This window comes from Engystomops pustulosus, chromosome 10 (assembly GCF_040894005.1).
Source record: "Engystomops pustulosus chromosome 10, aEngPut4.maternal, whole genome shotgun sequence".
Taxonomy (NCBI): Eukaryota; Metazoa; Chordata; class Amphibia; order Anura; family Leptodactylidae; genus Engystomops; species Engystomops pustulosus.
In genome coordinates, this window is record NC_092420.1 from 23,796,898 (window position 1) to 23,822,458 (window position 25,561).

Here is a 25,561-nt window from a genome sequence, read left to right on the forward strand (position 1 = left end):
AATGTTGAAGGATGAAGGATTGTAAACTGAGCACACTGCTCTTCTTTAAAGGGAACCTACCACCACGAATCTACCTATAAAGGTAGATCGGGTGGTAGGTGGATGTATGGGACGTGAGGATAGCCCTTTTTAGAGCTAATCCTCACGTCCCCGCTAGCATACCATAAACTTTATTGCCCTAATATGTTAATTTAATTAAGCGGCTACCGGGGCGTGGAGTAGCCGGACACGAGGCTACACGGCGCGGCTACTCCACGCCCCAGTAGCCGCTTTCCCCGCCTACCCTGTGATCTTCGGCTCGCAGCTCCTGGCAGCTGCGCGCCCTCGTCCGAGAAGCCGGAGTTCTGCGCATGCGCAGTAACTCCGGCCTCGTTCCCGAGATCGCGCATCTTGGCCGGAGTTACTGCGCATGCGCAGAACTCCGGCTTCTCGGACGAGGGCGCGCAGCTGCCAGGAGCTGCGCGCCGAAGATCACAGGGTAGGCGGGGGAAAGCAGCTACTGGGGCGTGGAGTAGCCGCGCCGTGTAGCCTCGTGTCCGGCTACTCCACGCCCCGGTAGCCGCTTAATTAAATTAACATATTAGGGCAATAAAGTTTATGGTATGCTAGCGGGGACGTGAGGATTAGCTCTAAAAAGGGCTATCCTCACGTCCCATACATCCACCTACCACCCGATCTACCTTTATAGGTAAATTCGTGGTGGTAGGTTCCCTTTAAGTCTGGAGGCCCTCAGACTCATTTGCATAATTTCTACACTTTTTTTTCTTAAAAACAAAGGCATAAAAAGCTAAAAGAAGAGCAGATCCTGACAGAAGGAGCACACACCAGTATGTCAGTGTGCTCAGCTTACAATCCTTCATCCTGGTGGTAGATGTCCTTTAAGACACATCTTCCCCAATATGTCTGTGCTGGGTCATTAACCCACGACCTGCTGTAGGAGAGGCAGAAATGTATTGTCTATGAGAGATGCATCCATAAAGTTTAAATTAACTTATTTTTTTTCTATCCTGAAAATGCTATGATTTTTCTTATCATATATTCTTGTATGTTGCGCATCGTTTTTTTGGTGCACACCATGGAAATTGGGACTTTTTGGTACTTTTTGTGACATGCAATTTCTTTATTTTTAAAAGCCTTGTCCAGCCAAATTTATTGTAACCTGCATCAAAAAATGGTGCAGGTTTCAGCTAAAATCTATAGCTGAGGTCAAAATGTCACATGCCGATTACTTAGACTGTTGAACAAACCACCAGTCATAAAGGGTTGGCCTCACATGGTCACCTATATTATACTTACCATGTTAAAGTTTGCCATTTGCCAGGAGCTGCAGGTCACATGACCCTTGGTACTTCCTGTGATGGAACAGGAAATGGCCCGGGTGTCTGAGGGTCACGTGACCTGCTGCTCCTGGCAGCGAACAGCAAACTTTAACAGGGTAGCTATAATATGGGTGACTTTCTAAGGGTCTTACACTTACCCTTTTAATACATCGGCCATAATGTTTTTCACCACGAATAACACACTATGGTTTTACTGGTGTATTGTAACAGTTAAGGTATTTTATTGCGATTTCAACAAAATATTGAAAATAGTCACAAAGTACAACAAGCATAGTAAGAATACAATAAAAGGCAATGCAATCACTGAGAAATTAGGAAAGGGCATACATCATCTTAAAAAAATATATTATTATTATTAGCAAAATATAATAAAATATTATTTGATATTTTTTACAAGTTGAAAATGCCTATTTTGGGATTTGGAAAGGGGAGGGGCAACCAAGAAGATGAGACTAACCATAAAGTCTGTTCTTCTTGGTTGCCCCTCTCCCTTTCAAATCCCTTCATTCACAGAAATCAGTACCGGCAGTCCCCGGGTTACGTACAAGATAGGCTCCATCAGTTTGTTCTTAAGTTGAATTTGTATGTAAGTGGAAACTGTATATTTTATAATTGTAGCTACAGACAAAAGAATTTTTTGGCCCTAGTGACAATTACATTTTCAAAATTTTAGCCAAGGATTATCAATAAAACTTTATTACAGACACCTTACAGTTGATCATTACAGTCTGGGACTATAGTAACATCCAGAGAGCTTCAGCAGATGTCACAGTGGGCAGAGGGGTCCTTCTTTAACTAGGGGTCATCTGTAAGTAGGGTGTTCTTAAGTAGGGGACTGCCTGTAATCCATGCCTTATATTATTACGACTATGGTCGTGTCTGGCTATTACTACTATGGTGCCTTTATCTATAACTACTAAGGCCGTCTCTAGATATAACTACTAAGGCCGTCTCTAGATATAACTACTAAGGCCGTCTCTAGATATAACTACTAAGGCCATCTCTGGATCTACACTACAGAAACATAAAAGACTGAAGGCAGAAACATTGTCCTTCGAGCCTCATACGTAACGTCAGATACAATACACAGATATATCCACAAGCAAAGAACATAATATAAAGGAATTGTATGACTTACTGTGAAGATGCTCTGCAGCAGTAAGGAAAAAAAGAGGAAGAGGTTAAAAGCAGGAAAACCTGTGGATGTAATGAAATATGTACAAATTACTGCATCAAACATATCACCAATTCTATTATGTAGTATGTATAAGTATCAGTCACATTATCTATCATATACTGTATGTACATGTATCTATCACTCTATGCTATCTATCTATCTATCTTCTATCTACAGTTTCCACCCCTCTCTTACCTGTTTTCTATATTTATTCCCAATCAATGAATTGATCAATCTACATCATTTCTATAATCTATCTACCTATTCTATATATGTATCCATCTTCCTCATGTCCATTTCGTATCTATCTACAGTATCTACCTCTCTCATACCTGTTATCTATTTTATTACTCAATGGGCCACATGTATCACTAGTTTTCTCTGTTGTTTTTGCGCCTTTTCATACCGGTGCACCGTTTTTGCACCATTTTTGCGATTAAACGCCAAACTAGCCACACAGCAAAAATAGCCAGGTTTCCCTAATAATGCGCCTAATAATATATATCACTTGTGACTTTTCATTCAGGTGCAAAAACGGGCGCAGAGACACTCACTTAACTGAGAAGCAAGCACTGAGCCCCTTTGCAGAGCAGCTCATCCCCAGCAGCAGACCTGAGTGAAGTTGCCCCCTCCCCACCTTGTTTAAATCCAGCAAAATTGGTGTCAAACGTTTGTGGCTATGTTTGTGCTGGTTTGTGCAGCAGAAATTTTGTGTTTGTGCTGCTATCGTTTTTAAGATGGAAGTTTCCAGAGGTCATCAGAGGTTAACCAGCCCCCCGCCTACATTGCCCAAATCAAACAAAACTGGTGCCGAACAATTCTGCTACATTTGTGCTGGTTTGTGCTGCTCAAATTTTGTTTGTGCTGCTTTTGTTTTGAATATATGAACAAAAAATAAAAGGTCAAAAGTTCAACCAGCCTCCCCACATTAACCAAATCAAACAAAACTGGTGTCAAATGCACGTTTGTGCTGGTTTGTGCAGCAAAAATGTTCATTTGTGCCGCTATCATTTTTAATATATTTATACTTTTTTTCCAGAGGTCATCAGAGTTCATTTCTTCCAAAGTACAATGTGTTTGCTAGCTCCCTTTGGTGATCAAACCAGGGAAGTGTCACTAGGTTTGTTTTTTAGCAGTTCATCTTAAACACTTTAACCTATGTAAACAACTGAACATACTTTAAAAATGATAGCGGCACAAACAAAAAATTTTGCTGCACAAACCAGCACTAACGTAGCACTTACATTTGAGACCAGTTTTGTTTGATTGCGTTATTGTGGGGGGGGGGGCTGGTTGAACTTTTGACCTTTCATTTTTTGTTCATATATTTAAAACAAAAGCAGCACAAATAAAAATTTGAGCAGCACAAACTAGCACAAACGTAGCAAAATTGTTAGGCACCAGTTTTGTTTGATTTGGGCAATGTGGAGGGGCTGGAAAGTGACCTCTGGAAACTTTCATTAATATCTTAAAAACTATAGGGGCACAAACGAAAATTTCTGCTGCACAAACCGGCACAAACGTAGCACAAACATTTTATACCAATTTTGTTTGATTTTAACAAGGTGGGGGGGCCAACTTCTCTCAGGTCAGCAGCAGAGCCCAGCCAGACACTAGTACAGACATTACATACACTGCAGATTCTATTTGTTTAAAAGTTTAAAAAATAAAAAAAAATTATAAAATATAAAAAGTTCAAACCACCCCCCTTTCCCTAGAACGGATATAAAACATAATAAACAGTAAAAATCACAAACATATTAGGTATCGGCGCGTCCCAAAATGCCCGATCTATCAAAATATAAAAGCGGTTACGGCCGGCAGTGACCTCCGAGGCGGGAAATGGCGCCCAAATGTCCGAAATGCGATTTTTACACCTTTTTACATCACATAAAAAATTAAATAAAAAATGATCAAAATGTTGCACAGACCTCGAAATGCTAGCAATGAAAACGTCGCATCATTTTGCAAAAAATGACACCTCACACATCTCCGTGCACCAAAGTATGAAAAAGTTATTAGCGTCAGAAGATGGCAAAAAAATGTTTTTGTTTTTTGTACACATTCGTTTAATTTTTGAAAATGTATTAAAACACAATAAAACCTGTATAAATTTGGTATCACCGCGATCGCACCAAACCAAAGAATAAAGCTGAGGTGTTATTTTGAGTGCACAGTCAAAGTCGAAAAAACTGAGCGCACAAGAACGTGACGTTTTTTTTTACAGCTTTTCCACATTTGGAATTTTTTTTCAGCTTCGCAGTACACGGCATGTTAAAATAAATAACATTACAGGAAAGTAAAATTTGTTACGCACAAAATAAGCCCTCACACAGGTCTGTACAAGTAAAAATGAAAAAGTTATGGATTTTTGAAGGTGGAGAGCGAGAAATGAGCGGAAAAACCCTGCGTCCTTAAGGGGTTAATGAGCTTCTATTTACAAACAATCTGCAGAAGCCTCAGCTCAGAGCAGGAGAGAAGAGAAGTTTGCAGGATTTTGTAGATACTACAGAGACGTGTCCTTGTGTAGCAGGATGACCACACTGGCGTCTATATATCTATCTGCTATCTTCAATATCTATGTCTCTTATATCTGTCATTTATGTATCTATCTATGTATCTGTCCATCCTTCTGCCATCAGAGTGAGGGATAGTCTGTAACTGTGTGCAACATATAACCATTAGAATGTAAAGCAGAATGAATGTATCAATCTCATGATATATAATGACTTTGCAGAACATCCGCCATTACAAATCTGTACATTTCTGCCCTGTAATGATAGATGGGACAGGATGTGTAAACAGATTTCCTATTTTGGTCTTTTGACGATCATTTCACCAGGAACCCAAAAAAATATGAATTATTACTAAGTGTTGTGTGTGTGGATTCTCACGTTCCATTGCGTCAGCCTTAGCCGTGTGTGTAAAATGATATTCCTGTGCAGTAATAGTGACATCCACAGACTAAGACATCCCAAAGTTATGGATGAAGGTCAATATCCGGACTCGGGAGCATGGCCCGTGGCCCGCCGCCCCCTACATGAGGGAGTCTGCAGAAGGACGGAGTTGTAGGAAAGTGGAAGGCTGCTGACTCGACAGCCTGTCTGGGATTGTGTACACACAGGAGGTGAGACGGACACATACATTATTTAGCAGCTTTATATAACGCCAGAGACTTCCATATTCATGACATTCTGAGGTCAGGACTGGACAAAACAGATACTTGACATTGGATAGGAAAAAAAATAATTTGAAATAAATGTACAAATGAAAGTAATAAATGAAAATCCCCTATCAGTAGGGTGGTATCTAGGGTTAGAGAATCATGGATTCTTTCTTCTAAACGCACTTTCTTTTAACAGCAACAAAGCTCTATTCAGGTCAAAGGAACCGAGCTGCAATACCAGACCTGACCTATAGACAGGAGTGGCGCTGTTTGTGTGTCATAAGAAGCAGGGATCTTTATAATAGGGACAATCGCTTTGAAAGTCTTCCTGATAATAAATTGATCACTAGGTGGGCAGCATCTAGGATCCCTGTGATCAGATCTAGCTGTCAGCTTATCCAGGCTTGTAAATCAACAGAGACCATCGGCTAAAACAGATGACTGTGGTCCTTCTGTGAATTATGGACCATGCATTGGCCAGATTTCATGGACCAACCACAGTGCACGGACAGGACTACAAGCATTGGGAAGAGGTCAGTTCTTCACCATGAAATAGCAGCTTAGATACAGCATATATCACATTGATGCACTATGAGCCCCATCCTTGATACAATGGCTGATCCCTAAGTCTTAGGCTACATTCACATGAACATATGGGGGACGTAAATACGGCCAACATATATAGGGCCTATATATGTCCCCCATACACTTCTATGGCCTCACGGCAACTATCTTTCTATAGAATATGGCGCTGTGACCTGTGTATTCCATGGAGAGGGGTGGGGTGAGCAGCGCTCATTTCCTCCTCCTCTCCCCAGCACCTACTACGGTACAGCAGACATACATTGTGTGAATGTAGACTTAGTCAGCAAACTAAACGTAGTTTATAGAAAATATAATGTCAGATGAAGATAAAATCCAGGTATTGTTCTTATAACACTAATCACTGAAACAGAAGAATGTGAGATCCAGACCATAAGGGTTATTTTATCAAGATATGTACAGCTGTTTTTTGATGTACAAGCCCTGAAATAATCATAATTCCTGGCTCACAGCCAGGAACTGTGATTATTGGCCCCTCTGTGGAGGATTAGACCTTTGTGGGGAGTTTCTGCGCTGCACTTGTACTTTAACTACAGTCTGTGCCACTGTAGATGAGCTAGTTTAAGGACAATTCTATGTCAGGCAGGGACGGAGCCTCCTGATATATCTGATGTGTCAAAGGGGTGTGGATATCATCATAAATAACTCCTATACTATGAGGAAGATTTATCATACGCTGGTAATTCTGCGCCACAGTATGATGGAAACCCTTCCCTTCTAGCACCACCGAATACATCAAGAGGCTTAGGCCTCCTGATATATTCAGTGGGTGGCTGAGCATGCTATGCCAGCTGTGCAAAAATCATTCAAGGTGACACACTACGTTGCCAGAAGTCCAGCTCTCTACTCAAGGTTCATTCAAGGAAATATTTGGCCAATATACTGATTATAAAAATCAACTTCAGGCTTTAGAGGTAAGTTCCCCTTTAAGTAGAACTATTCAATAACAAATAGAAAACTGAACTTGCCCGTAGTTTTTCTTCTATTAAGTTGCAATATCTACAGCTGGCTAATTGTTTCGGAATAAAACAGAGCCGGTTTGGTGCTCAGTAAAGCAACTAATTCCCATTATATTCCACAAAATTGCCATTATTTTTATTGTCTTCCATTGTGAATGTATATGATTATTACCCAGCGTCAATGTCAAGAATAAATGGCAATTAAATTTTGACATTTCAAACTTCACCCGGAAATCTGTTCATTATTGTATCCACATTCGGAGATTTGTCATTATGTGTCACCAGTGAATAAACAGCTGTATAACATTGACTTTCCCCGGTGCGATCATGTGCTAACAACATGTTGGCTTTCACCGCCGATTTCTAATACAATTAATAACAGGGGACGGCATTGTGAAAAAAAATATTCTTTATTTTTCGGAACGTGACAGAAAGGGCGAATGATTTGTTTAAGTGAATCTTTTAGAATGGAAATGCAAAGGGAAATTATAGATCAGACAACAAACGTGTTCATAAAACACAAAGGTATAAATAAAAAGCGCTACAAAGTATTATACGGGAAATGTTTGCCGCATTCAATTGAAGCAATTAGGATTGTTTTATACAATGTGTGGAAATTCATATTTGTGATGAAATAAAAGGTTAGAAAAAGGTGACAACACATTGGGGGAGAGATCTATGAAGCTTCTTAGGCCATTGACACAACATAATCCAGTGGGATAGCCGCAATGGAATTGCAAACAACTAATCCATGGTGATTTACAGTGACAACATTGCGGACAGAATTTATATAAATCCCATCCTCGTGCCAGGTAAAAAAAAATTACTATGTGAGTATGTCAATTATTATTCTGGTTTCTAAAGTTCAGTTCATGTAGAAGGTTTTTTCTGTTACAAAAAAATCCATTGCAAATCCTTCTCCCACTGAAATGAATGGGATACGCCAAGCTCTAAATTTTGGGTTTTAATCAGAATATAGGGCATGTTTGTTGAAATCCGTATTGGAAAGCCCATCCACAGATTTTCATTTGTTGTTTTGGCAGAAAATCTGAATCCAAATACCATTGTGTGAATAAAATACAATGGTTGAATGAACCCCAATCTATTCAACTAGCAAAAGCCATGGTAAAACTTGGCTAGAGCCCGCAGCTGGTTTCAGACTGACCGAGCCTAAAGGCTTATTCCCACATCAGTGAAAAACAGACATGAATGTTAAAGGAAATCTACCATCAGGAATCTACTTTCTAAAGTAGTTCCCAATGTAGATAACATATACCCCCGCGCCCCAAACCGGTTTTTAACTAACTCTGCTATGCAGCTTTGCCAAAATAAACTTTATTCCTTCTTGATGCAGATTATTTGCAGGGGCTAGCCTCAGAGAGCACTGGTATGAAGGCTACTCTAGGTCTACCCACTCGTCTTTTGTTTGGGTCGTGTTTCCGGCAGCATGCGAGCCCTGGAACAGGAGCTACTAAACTTGTACAGAGCATGCATGCTGACAAAGATTCGCCCAAACCAAAAAAGACAAGCAGGTAGGCAGATATGCAGGGGCTGCTGGAGGCGTGGAGTAGCCTTTGCCCCCTGGATCTCTCTGAGGATACACCACACCCTTAGTAGCCCCTGCAATTAATTTGCATAAAGAAGAAATAAAGTTTATCTTAGCAAAGGCTTCGTACCAAAGTTATGTAATATTGGGAATGAGGTGGATTTGCATTGGAAAATATTTCAGAAAGTAGATTCCCTATGGTAGATTTCCTTTAAGCTGGATGGCCACAACTGATCCAATTCTCGACGTGAAAACACCGTTTTTCACAGCTGAGTTGTATCGTTGTAGCATCCATTTGACGGATCCTCTTGAACCACATTCTGAGTGATCTATAAAAAGGACATGCTCTAATATAACGGGACGGACCCATGGTCAGTTGTAATAATGGCTGTGGGCACTGACCCATATAAAGGCATTGCACAAAATGCCCGCCTGTGCCGTCCATTAAGCGCCCATAACCTCACGTCATGGGTAAATCTTGGGTTCGGTAGTCTGGTTCATCCACCGATTGCACCCGGATTCACTGCCTTTAACAATGGCGCTGTGAATAATGGCTTCAAGAAACAGTCAAAAGCAACAACCTTTAAGGAGTGACTGGTTGTGATGGACAACTCTCTCCTATTGTAATCACAGTGGTTGCAAATTTGTTTATCATTGTCCGATTCCTCTCCAAGTCCCGCTAGTGAATGCCCCATCTACACCCCTATAGCTATGCCCCTAATCGGGTCGATGGTCCACTCTGCCATAAACTGCTGATATTTGAGGAAGACAATTGCAAACATATTGTAAAACACTTTTGCTTTTGTAATTCTGAATTTTGCAAGCCTCATTACCTGGAATAGTAAAAAGCATAAAGTATTAAACAGCCATGTAAAACATAAAGTACATGAAAGCAGCGATTCAGCCTCCTTATGTATAAACTCCAGGTAATCCCCCCTAATCCCTTTATAGTATACATTGTACCTTTGGTGCTAATAATATGTTTGCCCTTCATGCGGAATTCATTATTCTGCAGCCGCAGGGTTTATTGTGGCAACATTCTCCGGGATAATCTCTTCTCACTTATAAAATCTCTTCCTATTTTTGGCGGTCCATACTTTAAGAAATTGGGTGATGTGCTGTAAATCTGATCCTACACCGTGACCTGTGACTACAGATAGATAAGATGATTTGAAGCCACTTTTGTATAAGGTCAGATGTATATTTCCGATGTGCTGCCACCGTGTGATGTACAATGGAACAAAAACTGCCTATGGAATTGATATAATATAAGAAATAGGAATATAAGGATAAGGAAATAAGGATATTAAGAGAAAGTCGTCTCTGATCCCATCAGATTTGCGAAAACACGACGCTGGTTCTGTTAGATGACAAAGATTAACTGGCCTATGATGGGGTCCGTGGGTCCTGTCATGGTGTCCATCATTGTGCAAGGAAAATAGCGCGGCGAGCCAAGTTACTGTACTTTTGCCATCAAATGATAGAGATCCTTTCTTTTTAATATTTGATTCTTCATTTCTCCCTGTTTTCAAGAGCTCTGCTTGCTGTCAGTAAGTGGAAATGTAATCAATAGCTCATTTGCATAAAAATAAACAGATGAGTAGGAAAGACGTGGGACATTCATCCATTTTGGCACAGGGTCTGTGTTATTGGAGCAAGAATTGTGCTAAAATTTTCCTTGGGGTGTTAGAGTGTGGTGCAAGATGTTAATGAATTGGCGATAATAGATCTCCATAGCTTTTTGCAGCTCTATATGTGCGCCACAGATTGCGCCGAAACCAGTGTCAGGTAACTAGTTGCAGGACCTATGACCCATGGGAAGTGGCACTCGCCAGAAAACTGCTGCTTATGGAGCTTATCTGTAAAGAGATGGCTTCCAGACCACCGCCATCTGATATCGATGACCCATAAAGACCATCATGCCATGTATCCTATGTGTGCTCTAATATTTACACGCAATGTGGCAGCAGGATTCTACATGAAAATTGGGGATTTTTCTCTCACTTTTCAATGTAATTGCCTAATTTAGTCCTTGGTTTATCTGTCTGCAGATTCAGAAGCCTTAAATTGAATACATTACGGCTTTGCCACGTAAATGCGGCATTCATCAAAGTGACAAGGCGGTAATGAATATATTTTAAATACAATTATAACAACAGGTTTCTACTTTTCTCTCTCAGTGATGGGTAGAATTCAGATAAAACACTTGACATCAGTGCAGAGCTGGGTGCACACAGGACAGGTCCAATGTGTATTTACAGTCATGAAAAAATCGGTAGAAGGTTTGTCGGAACTTTGCAACAGCAAAAACACCCAAAATGACGTTCCTTAAATACTATGGATATCCTCGATATTTCACTTACAAATCAGCTGGAGATTGCGAGGAACGAGGGGTTATGGTACCTGCAATTGTTGATCAGAGGTCTCATTGAACCACAGGACACCAGTATCTATTGTAGTGCCCTGTAACAAATCATTGGAGCATTGAACTTTGGATATCTGGAGACTTTTGAATTATTTCCGAATTCCGAATTTCCGAATTTCTTACTGTATTTTACATCCTATTTTGTTATATGCATTCTGTTTACTATTACTGTATCTGTAAGGAGTAGTAGAAAGGGTTAATGAACATTGAGAGACATGTCTGATTGTGTATCTCCAACTTAAGAGTAGCCAGTAATTTTCCAGATATAGTAGTGATTGATTTGCAAAAGAAAAACCTTTAGAATGACAAGTGATGGCTGGAAAGTTGTTTATACTTTAGAATCTTTCTGCCATAGAATATTTGGGGTTCCCTGTAATTCTATGGGATAATGCTTTGTTATTGTTTTTGAGTTGAAATTTAACAACTCATCCCCTAGTACAGGGGTGGCGAACCTATGGCACGGGTGCCCGAGGTGGCACTCTGAGCCCTTTCTGTGGGCACCCAAACCATCACCCCAGAATGAAGTTCACCAGACAGAACTCAAAGAATCTTCCTGTAGAATCTTCCTACAATGGTAGATGAATTTTCCCTCCTCCTTTCAACTGGGTTGGTGTCCTTGAGAGGGTGAAGGATTGAAAGTTGTCAATGAACAAAGAGAAATACTTTGCTGCGCTGGCACTTTGCAATAAATAAGTGACTTTTGGTTGAAGTTTGGGCACTGAGGCTCTAAAAGGTTCGCCATCACTGCCCTAGTAGAAAGTATCTAAAGAGAACAGTCCCAGTCCTTAGTGTCTTGCAGTTAGGGAACAGAGCTTGGAGGAGAAGACTGTCAGTCTACCTGACCAACCAGAAGACTAAGCTGAGACAGGGATACAACGTGATAGACACTGGGCTCCTAGGTTGTGACCAGGGTACCAGGGCTCTGAGAAAGAAAGGTAAAGCCCAGGCCATTCCTCAGCAAAGAACCCTTCTTATGCCAGAGAGGAGATTAGAGAAGTTAGCCCTTTGATTTGCTTGTATTACTTTTAACCTGAATATCTTTGGTAAAGAAGGAAATTGCTAACTGCAGACCCTGACACTCTGGATTTATTTACCATTGGGGTGCACCACACCTAACCATCCCTTCCAGAAGGCAGCAACATGTGGTGACACCTCAACGGTGCCTGGCGGACCCAGCATAGCTTTAGGGTTACCCCTAACCTGGGCACTGCACTCTTACATCACAAGTGACAGCCCATTCTTGAGGAGCCCTCTGATATGCTGAAGTTCATTCCATTGCACTACATATTACCGGGTCGTGTGGTTACCATCACTGACCCATGTGGTTACTAAAGGTTAATGACTAGAACCTGGTCGTGTGAATAGGACCTTAGGGACAAAGTACAACACAGATAAACCTCACAGTACATTCTGCTTTTTTTAGACAACATCTTTCAATTTGGATGTTACTGGTATTCCTCAACAAAATGTACTATGGAATATGTTCCCCTGGCGGGGAAAATGGGGAATCCTAATCGTCCAGTGATTTAAATACTTGTCAGGGGAATAACAAAATATGAATTTATCTTAATTTATCTCCAATGGCTTTTCAATCAACTTTGCAATACAAGTGAATACAAGAAACTTTGTTAGCTTCCTTATCAATGGGAAGTTCTCCACTTTCCACTTAAAGGAAATCAACCAGATGGATTCAGTTCTTTTAGCCCAAGCATACTTACATCCTGGCGTGGGTCCCCTGAAAAAGGATCCATTCTTCAGTTGGTTGCTAATGGCTTATTTTCGAGAAAAATGACTTTTACAAATATGCGAATGAGCCTTAAGGGCTCCTGTGTACATCACTCTCCCTCATCTGCTTAATATTCCCTCCCTTCCCCTGCCAGAGAACCATTGATGAAAAGTTTATTTTTAGAGATGAGCGAGCACTAAAATGCTCGGGTACTCGTTATTCGAGACAAACTTTTCCCGATGCTCGAGTGCTCGTCTCGAATAACGAGCCCCATTGAAGTCAATGGGAGACTCGAGCATTTTTCAAGGGGACCAAGGCTCTGCACAGGGAAGCTTGGCCAAACACCTGGGAACCTCAGAAAAGGATGGAAACACCACGGAAATGGACAGGAAACAGCAGGGGCAGCATGCATGGATGCCTCTGAGGCTGCTTAATCGCACCATTATGCCAAAATTATGGGCAACAGCATGGCCATGACAGAGTGAAGCTAGATAGCATCTAAAACATCCAATAATTGACCCTGACACTATAGGGGACTTCATGCAGAGGCAGCGGCAGCAGCGGCAGGCTAGAGAGTGGCATGGCGACATACCCTAAATGGACTCAGGGTTCAAACCAATGGGTGGCAGAGAGGAACCAAAGGAGGTGAGCAAGAAGCGCTCATGAAGCGGTACATGATAAAAGTTTGCCAGTATATTTTGTGGATTACACAGCAGGGTGGCGACAAAGTTAACATGGAACCCAAAATTCTGCCTGACAAAGCTCGTGTCAGGTTCGCTAGGGAGAATGCTGGGACTTCTGGTGGTGCCAGCAGCGTTCTCCGAACCCCGGCGCGTGTCCGCGCAAACTCCACCTCTCGTCCTGGGCAGCGGCTGCTAAGATCTCGCGCTGTCTAGGAATGGCTGGGACCTTGAACCTCTGCTTGGTGCCTGTTGTTCTGCACCGTGAGGGGTTAATTCCCAGATGCTGTCCAGCTCCTATCAGGTTCTGGAGGTGGAGTTCTGGCTGCATAAATTGCAGCTTCACTAGTCACCTGTGCCAGTGTTTGAAATCTCTTTCTCCACTTGCTTGCTGCACTAGGTTGTATTGCTCTGTATCTGTATTGTTGTTACCTCGGCTAGTTTTTGACATTGACTATTTGCTTTCTGACTTTGCTATTGACGTACCCTCCCGTTGTGACTCCGGCTAGTTTACGATTCTTTTGTGTTTTATGTTTGTCAGTCTGTTTGTATTTCCCTTCCCCCACTTAAACCAGAGTATTCCGAGTCTTCAAGTAGTCGCCCCACGGTTTAGCGTGGGGGGGCTATAGGAAGGGACAGAGGCTGGGGCAAGCTCAGGGCACACTATCCCCTGTCTTTTGTGTACCCAATCCTAACAGAAACACTGGCCACTCACAGGTCTGCATCCTGTATCCGACCTGCTACATTCTCTCCTTCCATGGAGCCTTTGTCTGCTGTGGTCGCTCAGGTCCAGACCCTAACTCAGCTTGTTCAGGATCTAGCTTCCCGTCTCCAAATTCAGGAATCTATGCAGGTTCCACGGCAGACATCACCGCAGGATCCACTGCCACCCACGCCTGAACCTAAGGTTCCTCTCCCTGACGTGTTTTTTGGTGACCGTAAGAAATTTTTTTCATTTCGGGAGGGCTGTAAACTTTACTTTTCTTTACGCCCTCGTTCATCGGGCACAGAGATTCAAAGGGTGGGCGTGGTAATTTCCCTGTTGCGTGGGGATCCGCAAAATTGGGCTTTTTCTCTCCCACCTGACTCTCCATCCCGTTCTTCTCTAGACGCTTTTTTTTCTGCTTTAGGCCAGATTTATGACGAACCTGACCGCCGAGCACTGGCAGTTTCCCACCTTAGATCTCTGTGTCAGGGAAAACGGACAGCAGAAGATTATTGTGCCCAGTTCAGACAGTATGTGACTGACTCGCAATGGAATGACTGCGCCCTAAAAGACCAATTTATGTCCGGACTGTCAGACCAAGTACAGGATTTAGTCTTAGCTTATGCCGAGCCTCAGACATTAGATGATGCTATGACTCTGGTCATCCGAGTTGATCGTCGCCTAAGATCCAGGCGATCACCTCGGGTGTCCTCTGACTGTCAGCCAGCGGCCAATCTGTCTCCGGGTAGTCCAGAATTGGAATCCATGGAGCTGGATAGCATCTCTCCTGCACAGCGGAAGCAACATCGAATGAGACGTCATCTTTGTTTCTACTGTGGAAGTCCTGATCATCAGGTCAACACCTGTCCCAAGAGGCAGCAGCAGGAAAACTTCCGCTCCTAAGCAGTAGTCGGGGGGACTGCTTAGGAGCTCAGGTACTCCCAATTGTGTCTAGAATGTATTTACCTTGTACTATTAAGTTTCAGTCTGTTTCCTGCACTGGTCGCGCCTTTTTGGATTCAGGTGCTGCGTCTAATTTAATCGATTATAATTTTGTCTCTCAGTTTCGCATGTCATTGATTCCATTGTCCACTCCTATCCAGATGTCGGGTGCGGATTTGACCCCTCTACAGGCAGGGTTGATTAAATTCCGAACCCCGCAGATAAAACTTATGGTAGGAGCTATGCATGTAGAATGGTGTTCTTTCCTAGTTATGGAAAACCTTTCTGAAAATGTCATTCTTGGTCTACCCTGGCTCCGGATCCATAATCCGGTAATTAATTGGGAAACTCTGGAGCTGGTTCATTGGGGTCCTCACTGTAAGGATCACCTGTCCAGAGTTTCATTATGTACAGTAGTGGCGGAAGATCAGAGTCTTCCAGGTTTTCTCTCTGATTACTCAGATGTGTTTTCAAAACCCTTATCCCAAGTACTTCCTCCTCACAGGGAGTTTGATTGTAAAATTGACCTTCTTCCTGATGCTAGATTGCCAAAGGGTCGTATATATAACCTGTCGGTACCTGAACGGGAGGCACTGAAGAGTTATATTGATGAGAGTTTGGCAATCGGACATATCCGTCCTTCTGAGTCGCCCACTGGGGCCGGGTTCTTTTTTGTTGAGAAAAAAGATGGTGGTTTACGGCCGTGTATTGATTATCGAGAATTAAACAAGATAACGGTAAAAAACTCAGGTCCTCTCCCCTTGATCCCGGATCTCTTAAATCAGGTTTCTGGGGCCCAAGTTTTCTCTAAATTAGATCTCAGAGGGGCTTATAACCTGATTCGAATCCGGGAAGGGGATGAGTGGAAAACCGCATTTAATACACCTTTGGGACACTTTGAATACCTGGTTATGCCCTTTGGTTTGAGTAATGCCCCAGCGGTTTTTCAAGGGTTTATGAACTCCATCTTTCATGATTACATCGGTGTGTTTATGGTGGTTTATCTAGACGATATTTTGATTTTCTCTCCTGATATGGTTTCTCACCAGCAACACCTCCGCCAAGTACTTACCAGGTTGCGCAAAAACCACCTCTTCGCTAAGCTGGAAAAGTGTGTTTTTTGCGTCCAGAAGGTTTCCTTCTTAGGTTATGTTGTGACTCCCTCTGATGTACAGATGGATCCGAGTAAGGTTCAGGCGCTCACGGACTGGGTTCGGCCTACCAATCTTAAGGCCCTACAACGTTTTTTAGGTTTCGCTAACTATTATCGGAACTTTATAAAGAACTTTTCCGTGATCGCCAAACCCCTCACGGATCTAACCCGTAAGGGTGCTGATCCGAATAATTGGTCCCCTGCCGCTTGCTCAGCGTTTGAAACTTTAAAAGCGGCATTCTCGTCAGCCCCAGTCTTGGTTCAACCTGACCTCTCTCTACCATTTGTTGTGGAGGTGGATGCCTCCGAGGTAGGAGTTGGTGCAGTGTTGTCCCAGGGGTCCTCCACTCTCACCAGACTTAGGCCCTGTGCATATTTCTCTAGAAAGTTTTCCTCTTGTGAGAGGAATTATGATATTGGTAATCGAGAGCTCCTTGCCATTAAGTGGGCATTTGAAGTCTGGCGACACTTTTTGGAGGGAGCTCTTCATCCGATAACTGTGCTCACGGATCATAAGAACTTAGTATATTTGGATACTGCTAAACGCTTGAACTCACGTCAGGCTAGGTGGGCCTTGTTTTTCTCTCGCTTCAATTTTGTGGTCACCTACCGACCTGGGTCAAAAAATGTGAAGGCTGATGCCTTGTCCCGTAGCTTCGGGACTCCTGAGCTTCCAGAGGCTACTGACAGGAATATTTTGTCTCCAGGGGTTGTGCTGGCAGCTGTCTCCTCCCACCTCTCCTCTCAAATTTTAGCAGGACAAAGATCTGCACCTAAAGACCTTCCGGAAGGCAAATTATTTGTTCCTCTTTCTTGTCGTTTGAGAGTGTTGGAGGAGACGCATTGCTCGGTGTTGGCAGGTCATCCGGGAATGCGGAGTACCTTGGATCTCTTGAAGAGAAGTTACTGGTGGCCTCACATGACTAAGGATGTGCACGCATTTGTCCAAGCCTGTCAGGTCTGTGCGCGAGGAAAGACTCCCAGGAGACGTCCTGAGGGGCCTCTTCTTCCGCTTCCAGTTCCCACCAGGCCATGGTCTAATGTATCTATGGACTTTGTCACTGATCTGCCAGCGTCTCAAGGCTGTACAGTGGTTTGGGTAGTAGTGGACCGTTTCTCTAAAATGGGACACTTTGTTCCATTAAAAAAGTTACCTTCAGCTGAAGAATTAGCTGAATTGTTTATACAGAATATTGTACGCCTCCATGGTATACCAGATGATATTGTGTCAGATAGGGGCGTACAATTTGTTTCCAAATTTTGGCGAGCATTTTGTTCTAGACTGGAAGTTAATTTATCATTCTCGTCGGCGTTTCACCCTGAGTCTAATGGTCAGTCCGAGAGGATGAATCAGGAGATGATTCAATATCTGCGACTCTTTGTCTCGGACAGTCAGGACCAGTGGGTGAAATTCCTTCCGTTGGCAGAATTTGCTATTAATAACCACAGTAGTTCGTCCACACAGGTATCTCCGTTTTTCTGCAATTATGGTTTTCATCCTCGTTTCTCTTTTTCATCTGTGCCTGTCTCTAATATTCCTCGAGCGGAAGCTGTTACATCCAAGTTGCGCTCACTCTGGTCACAGGTTCGGGGGAATATTCAGAGGGCACAAAATTCTATGGTCCAACAAACTGAAAGAAGGCGCACTAACTCCGATACGTTTGTGGTGGGGGATAAAGTGTGGTTATCCACGAAAAACCTTAAATTGAAGGTCCCCTCTTTGAAGTTTGCGCCCAGGTTTGTGGGTCCGTTTGTTGTTACGCATATTGTTAACCCGGTTTCCTTCAAGATTACACTTCCAGCAGGGTGGCGGGTCCATGACACCTTCCATAAGAGTCTTCTGAAGCGCTATGTTGAGCCTGTTTTGCCTCTTTCTGACCCTCCTTCTCCATCTATTGTGGAGGGGAATCTGGAATTTGAGGTAGAAAAAATTGTGAATTCCAGATGGGTAGGTAACTCCCTGCAGTACCTGGTCCATTGGAAAGGTTTTGGTCCTGAGGATAGGTCTTGGGTTCCGGCTAGAGATGTTCATGCTCCACGGTTACTCAGGTTGTTTCATCAGACCTACCCTCAGAAGCCATCTTTAAGATCTAGGGGTCCGAAGGCCCCCCGTCAGGGGGGGGGGGGGTACTGTCAGGTTCGCTAGGGAGAATGCTGGGACTTCTGGTGGTGCCAGCAGCGTTCTCCGAACCCCGGCGCGTGTCCGCGCAAACTCCACCTCTCGTCCTGGGCAGCGGCTGCTAAGATCTCGCGCTGTCTAGGAATGGCTGGGACCTTGAACCTCTGCTTGGTGCCTGTTGTTCTGCACCGTGAGGGGTTAATTCCCAGATGCTGTCCAGCTCCTATCAGGTTCTGGAGGTGGAGTTCTGGCTGCATAAATTGCAGCTTCACTAGTCACCTGTGCCAGTGTTTGAAATCTCTTTCTCCACTTGCTTGCTGCACTAGGTTGTATTGCTCTGTATCTGTATTGTTGTTACCTCGGCTAGTTTTTGACATTGACTATTTGCTTTCTGACTTTGCTATTGACGTACCCTCCCGTTGTGACTCCGGCTAGTTTACGATTCTTTTGTGTTTTATGTTTGTCAGTCTGTTTGTATTTCCCTTCCCCCACTTAAACCAGAGTATTCCGAGTCTTCAAGTAGTCGCCCCACGGTTTATATATATGCGCCAGAGTACCAACGCGTAAGAATTCACTCCCCTCACTGGCCTGACTGTCCATTTCCTCCTCCTCCAACTCCTCCAACTCCTCTTCTTCTGCCCATACACGCTGAACAGTGAAGGACTGAACAATGGTCCCCTCTTGTGTCTCGCCAACATTCTCCTCCTCTTCCTCCTCATCCTCCTCCACCTCCACCTCCTCCGATATGCGCTGAGAAACAGACCTAAGGGTGCTATGGCTATCAACAAGGGAATCTTCTTCCCCCGTCTCTTGTGACGAGCGCAAAGCTTCCGACTTCATGCTGATCAGAGATTTTTTCAACAGGCCAAGCAGCGGGATGGTGAGGCTGATGATGGCGGCATCGCCACTGACCATCTGTGTTGACTCCTCAAAGTTACTCAGCACCTGACAGATATCAGACATCCACGTCCACTCCTCATTGTAGACTTGAGGAAGCTGACTGACCTGACTACCAGTTCTGGTGGAAGTAGACATCTGGCAGTCTACAATCGCTCGGTGCTGCTGGTAAACTCTGTATAACATGGTCAGTGTTGAATTCCACCTCGTGGGCACGTCGCACAACAGTCGGTGAGCGGGCAGTTGGAGGCGGCGCTGCGCTGCCCTGAGAGTGGCAGCATCTGTGCTGGACTTCCTGAAATGCGCACAGATGCGGCGCACCTTCGTGAGCAAATCAGACAGATTGGGGTATGTCTTGAGGAAACGCTGAACTATCAGATTTAACACATGGGCCAGGCATGGCACATGTGTCAGTCTGCCGAGTTGCAGAGCCGCCACCAGGTTACGGCCGTTGTCACACACAACCATGCCTGGCTTCAGGTTCAGCGGTGCCAGCCACAGATCAGTCTGCGCCGTGATGCCCTGTAATAGTTCTTGGGCGGTGTGCCTTTTATCGCCTAGGCTCAGCAGTTTGAGCACCGCCTGCTGTCGCTTAGCGACGGCACTGCTGCTGTGCCTAGAGCTACCGACTGATGGCGCCATGCCCACGGATGGTAGTTCGGAGGAGGAGGTGGAGGAGGGGTGGGAGGAGGAGGAGGCATAGTAGGCCTGAAACACCTGGACCGAGGTAGGCCCCGCAATCCTTGGCGTCGGCAGTATATGACCAGCCGCAGGGTCAGACTCGGTCCCAGCCTCCACCAAGTTAACCCAATGTGCCGTCAGCGATATATAGTGGCCCTGCCCGGCAGCACTCGTCCACGTGTCCGTGGTCAGGTGGACCTTGTCAGAAACGGCGTTGGTCAGGGCACGGATGATGTTGTCTGACACGTGCTGGTGCAGGGCTGGGACGACACATCGGGAAAAGTAGTGGCGGCTGGGGACCGAATACCGAGGGGCGGCCGCCGCCATGAGGTTGCGAAAGGCCTCGGTCTCTACTAGCCTATAGGGCAGCATCTCCAGGCTGAGCAATCTGGAGATGTGGACATTAAGGGCTTGGGCGTGCGGGTGGGTTGCACTATATTTGCGTTTCCGCTCCAGCGTCTGGGGTATGGAGAGCTGAACGCTGGTGGATGCTGTGGAGGATCGTGGAGGCGACGATGGGGTTTTTGTGGCAGGGTCCTGGGCAGGGGGCTGACTATCAGCTGACACAGGGGAAGGAGCAGTGGTGTGCACGGCCGGAGGTGAACGGGCTTGTTGCCACTGAGTGGGGTGTTTAGCATTCATATGCCTGCGCATACTGGTGGTAGTTAAGCTATTAGTGGTGGAACCCCTGCTGATCCTGGTTTGGCAAATGTTGCACACCACAGTCCGTCGGTCATCCGGTGTTTCCTTAAAGAACCTCCAGACTTCTGAAAATCTAGCCCTCGCCACGGGAGCTTCACTAGTTGACACATTTGGCGCTGATGCACCAGGTCTGGCCCTGCCTCTCCGTCTGGCCCCACCACTGCCTCTTCCAACCTGTTCTGGTCGAGGACTCTCCTCCGTCTCAGAAGCACTGTGTTCACCCGGCCTATCAACCCAGCTTGGGTCTGTCACCTCATCATCCTCCGATCCCTCAGTCTGCTCCCCCCTCGGACTTCTTGCCCTGACAACAACTTCCCCACTGTCTGACAACCGTGTCTCCTCATCGTCGGACACCTCTTTACACACTTCTTCCACTACGTCAAGAAGGTCATCATCACCCACAGACTGCGACTGGTGGAAAACCTGGGCATCGGAAAATTGCTCAGCAGCAACCGGACAAGTGGTTTGTGACTGTGGGAAGGGTCCAGAAAACAGTTCCTCAGAGTATGCCGGTTCAAATGCCAAATTTTCCTGGGAGGGGGCAGACTGGGGGGGAGGAGGCTGAGGTGCAGGAGCTGGAGGAGTGCCGATTTCGGTGACATGGGTGGACTGCGTGGAAGACTGACTGGTGGACAAATTGCTCGAAGCATTGTCGGCAATCCACGACATCACCTGTTCGCACTGTTCTGGCCTCAACAGTGCTCTACCACGAGTCCCAGTAACTTCAGACATGAACCTAGGGAGTGTAGCTCTGTGGCGTTCCCCTGCTCCCTCATCAGCAGGTGGTGTCTCACCCCGCCCAGGACCACGGCCTCTGATTCCTGCAGTAGTTGGACGCCCACGTCCCCGCCCTCGTCCTCTACCCCTCGGGTTAAACATTTTGAAAATGAAAGTTATAACTTTAATTTTTTTTTAACTTTTTTTTGTGTTTTTTTGTGTTTTTTAGTTTTTAAAACCAAACAATGCTATCCTATTGCTATGGCTATTTTCTAGCCAAGTATGAAAGCACACTGCTATGCCAGATGAGATGACGCTGAGTTATGAAAAAATAAACGTAAAATAAAAAGGAAATGGCAGACTGTGCCTAATTGAAATCCAACCCCTAATAAATTTTCCCACTTCGGTCTTTGCGATGGATATGTGCGTCACTAAGCGCTAAACACAGCGGTCGCAAGTCTCACTCCAAATTCCTGACAATTGGCTAGTATATGCACTGCAGCAAGGACAGCCACCAGCAGATCAACCAGAAATAAAATATATATAACGCTATTGTAGGCGTAAGTAAGCCGTTTGGATTCTCCTTTGGCTATTTTCTAGCCAAGTATGAAAGCACACTGATGAGATGACGCTGAGTTATGAAAAAATAAACGTAAAATAAAAAGAAACTGCCAGACTGTGCCTAATTGAAATCCAACCCCTAATAAATTTTCCCACTTCGGTCCTTGCAATGGATATGTGCGTCACTAAGCGCAAAACACAGCGGTCGCAACTCTCACTACAAATTGCTCACAATTGGCTAGTAGATGCACTGCAGCAAGGACAGCCACCAGCAGATCAACCAGAAATCAAATATATATAACGCTACTGTAGGCGTAAGTAAGCCGTTTGGATTCTCCTTTGGCTATTTTCTAGCCAAGTATGAAAGCACACTGATGAGATGACGCTGAGTTATGAAAAAATAAACGTAAAATAAAAAGGAAATGGCAGACTGTGCCTAATTGAAATCCAACCCCTAATAAATTTTCCCACTTCGGTCTTTGCGATGGATATGTGCGTCACTAAGCGCTAAACACAGCGGTCGCAAGTCTCACTCCAAATTCCTGACAATTGGCTAGTATATGCACTGCAGCAAGGACAGCCACCAGCAGATCAACCAGAAATAAAATATATATAACGCTATTGTAGGCGTAAGTAAGCCGTTTGGATTCTCCTTTGGCTATTTTCTAGCCAAGTATGAAAGCACACTGATGAGATGACGCTGAGTTATGAAAAAATAAACGTAAAATAAAAAGTAAATGGCAGACTGTGCCTAATTGAAATCAAACCCCTAATAAATTTTCCCACTTTGGTGTTTGAGGTGGATATGTGTGTCACTAAGAGCTAAACACAACGGTAGCAAGTCCCCCTGCAAATTCCTCACAATATGGTACTAGCTGCACTACTAGTGCCAGCAAGCCCAGCCACAAGCAAACAAAAAAAAAAAGTATAACGTTATTGTAGCCCTAAGAAGGGCTGTTGGGTTCTTTTAGAATCACTCCTGCCTAACTGTAAGCTAATAGAACACCCTAACGCTTTCCCTGACCAGCAGCAGCTCTCTCCCTAGCGGCATCCAGACACAGAATGATCCGAGCAGCGCGGGCAGCGGCTAGTCTATCCCAGGGTCACCTGATCTGGCCAGCCAACCACTGCTATCGACGTGTAAGGGTACCACGTCATGCTGGGTGGAGTGCAGAGTCTCCTGGCTTGTGATTGGCTCTGTTTCTGGCCGCCAAAAAGCAAAACGGCGGGAGCTGCCATTTTCTCGAGCGGGCGAAGTATTCGTCCGAGCAACGAGCAGTTTCGAGTACGCTAATGCTCGAACGAGCATCAAGCTCGGACGAGTATGTTCGCTCATCTCTATTTATTTTCTCTAAAAGCAAGAATACATCTAAATGAAGAATACACCCTGTGTCAGGGGGCACATAGCAGCATGTAAGTATGCTTGGGTTAAAACCATGGAATCCATTTGGTTAATTTCCTTTAATTTGACCCCTATTATTCTCCCTCCTTTGTACTCTGCTTTTCATTCTGAAATCCTTGCTGAATTTCATCTTGCTTGGAAGACAAAATATCAGAGCTGTCAAATTTTATGGTGTTCTATGCAAAATGAGATAGGGAGCAGTTGGGTCTTCAATTACCAGTAAAGAGAAATTGTAAAGAGAAATTGTAAATTCACAGACAGAGAACACAGAAAATGATTACAAGTCACCAGAAACAATGTTGCCACTCATCTTCACAGAGTGGACCACTTATGCCAACTACAGGTAAGAGTGGCAGCTGGTCCTCTTTGAGAATATTTATATAGGTCACACTGGGCAGATAGGTCCATCTGTAACTAGGGGTATGCTGTCCACCTGAGGGACCACCTGCTATATATATATATATATATATATATATATATATATATATATATATATATATATTGCTCCAAAAATAAAGGGATCATTCAATAAAGGAGTGGTTCTGCGGGTGGGGACCACAGACCACTTCTGAGTACCAATGCTTTCTGGCTGATGTTTTGGTCAATATTGAATGTTGGTGATGCTTTCACACTCGTGCTATCATGAAATGGACTCTACAACCCACACAAGTGGTTCAGGTAGTGCAGCTCCTCCAGGATGGCACACCAATGTGAGCTGTGGCAAGGTTTGCTGTGTCTGCCAGCGTAGTGTCCAGAGGCTGGAGGTGCTCAATACACCTGGAGACTCGTTGGTGCCTATCTGTCCGATTTTTTGCCTCTACCCTGATATGATATACATTTTACAGTGGTTGTACGTGGTACTGCAGCTCAGCCCTAGTCACTTAAGTTAAACTAAAACAGGCCATGTGACATGTAGATAAGGTCTATGAAGTGGAAGAGTCACTCACTGGATTTCTGTATCGGCTTCAAACAGAACATTGGATGTCCAAGTGTCAGACCCAAAGCATTCTGATATTGATAAAAAAAAAAGGTCATGGAATACCCCTGTAAGGCACACATCACTATGGCAAGACTACTTAAAGTATATAGTCAGTAAAAATCGCCCTTTTCAGTATGGCCAAGGTCAGTGCATTCTCCACAATGAGACACGGATTACTGTACTCAGCGACTTTTACTGTTTTACTAATTTTTTGCTAAAATCTACCATTTCCAAAAAAATCTTCAGTGAGCAGTTTTACTTTTCTGACAGGTAACATGAGAAATTTCCCATTGTTTCTTATAATTCACCATTTGTCTTCTTATTTTTCATTTTAGAAGACAGAATTTGTCGTATTGTACCAAGCTAGTGGTCCTAAGTCTTACTAGCGCATCTCCTAGAACAACAGCCTCCCTCCTCCTCCTCCTCTTTCCCATTCTCCGTGCTGGAGAGACAGCCTTCACGCTTCACTGACTAATGCTGGAGTTTTAATATCTGCCGTGAAACACTCATCTATCATCACCTGATCTATTCACTGGCTTATACTAATAGAACGTAGATAGAAATCAGATAGCATACACTTCCACAGCGGCTCAGAAATCATTGGTGTGCTCCTGCAAGCATCTACAGCCGTGCATGCAGATTACAACTCGACAATTCCGCCCAAAATCAAATTGCAACATAGTATCACTCCGGAAAAAAAAGAACAAAGGGTCATATACAGATCAAAGTGAAGTCTAAAAAATAATAAGCTTTTTCCAGCCTCGCTACTTTAAAAACAAGACAATTAAGAAGCCAATCATATGGCACAGAGCAGATTCCCTTGGAATAGACTTAATACAATGGCTGGTGACAATGGGTCACCACTGCCTGCATTTTAACTAGTAGCACCCTCAAATATTGGGGGTCATTTACTAAGGGCCCGAATCGCGTTTTCCCTAATATTACCGTTTTTCCCTGAATTGACCCGGGTTTTTGGCGAATGCGATCGGATTGTGGCGCATCGCCGCCGACGCGACGGAAATCAGGGGGCGTACCCAACGGATTCGGAAAAACCGTCGTATTTTTTATCACTTGACACGC

The 25,561-nt window shown here is 44.2% G+C and overlaps 1 protein-coding gene across 5 annotated transcripts in view; it reads right to left on the reverse strand.

The window, feature by feature from the left end:
• Window positions 1-25,561, reverse strand: part of CACNA2D3 (calcium voltage-gated channel auxiliary subunit alpha2delta 3) — a 597,379-nt gene that overhangs the window by 526,090 nt on the left and 45,728 nt on the right. For 3 of the 5 annotated variants that reach the window (XM_072127891.1, XM_072127887.1, XM_072127889.1), the window contains exon 3: window positions 2,479-2,490. The exons of the other annotated variants lie outside the window; for them this stretch is intronic. In XM_072127891.1, the coding sequence (XP_071983992.1) occupies window positions 2,479-2,490 (12 nt within the window). The remainder of the gene's footprint in view (window positions 1-2,478; window positions 2,491-25,561) is intronic. 5 annotated transcript variants of the gene reach the window in all.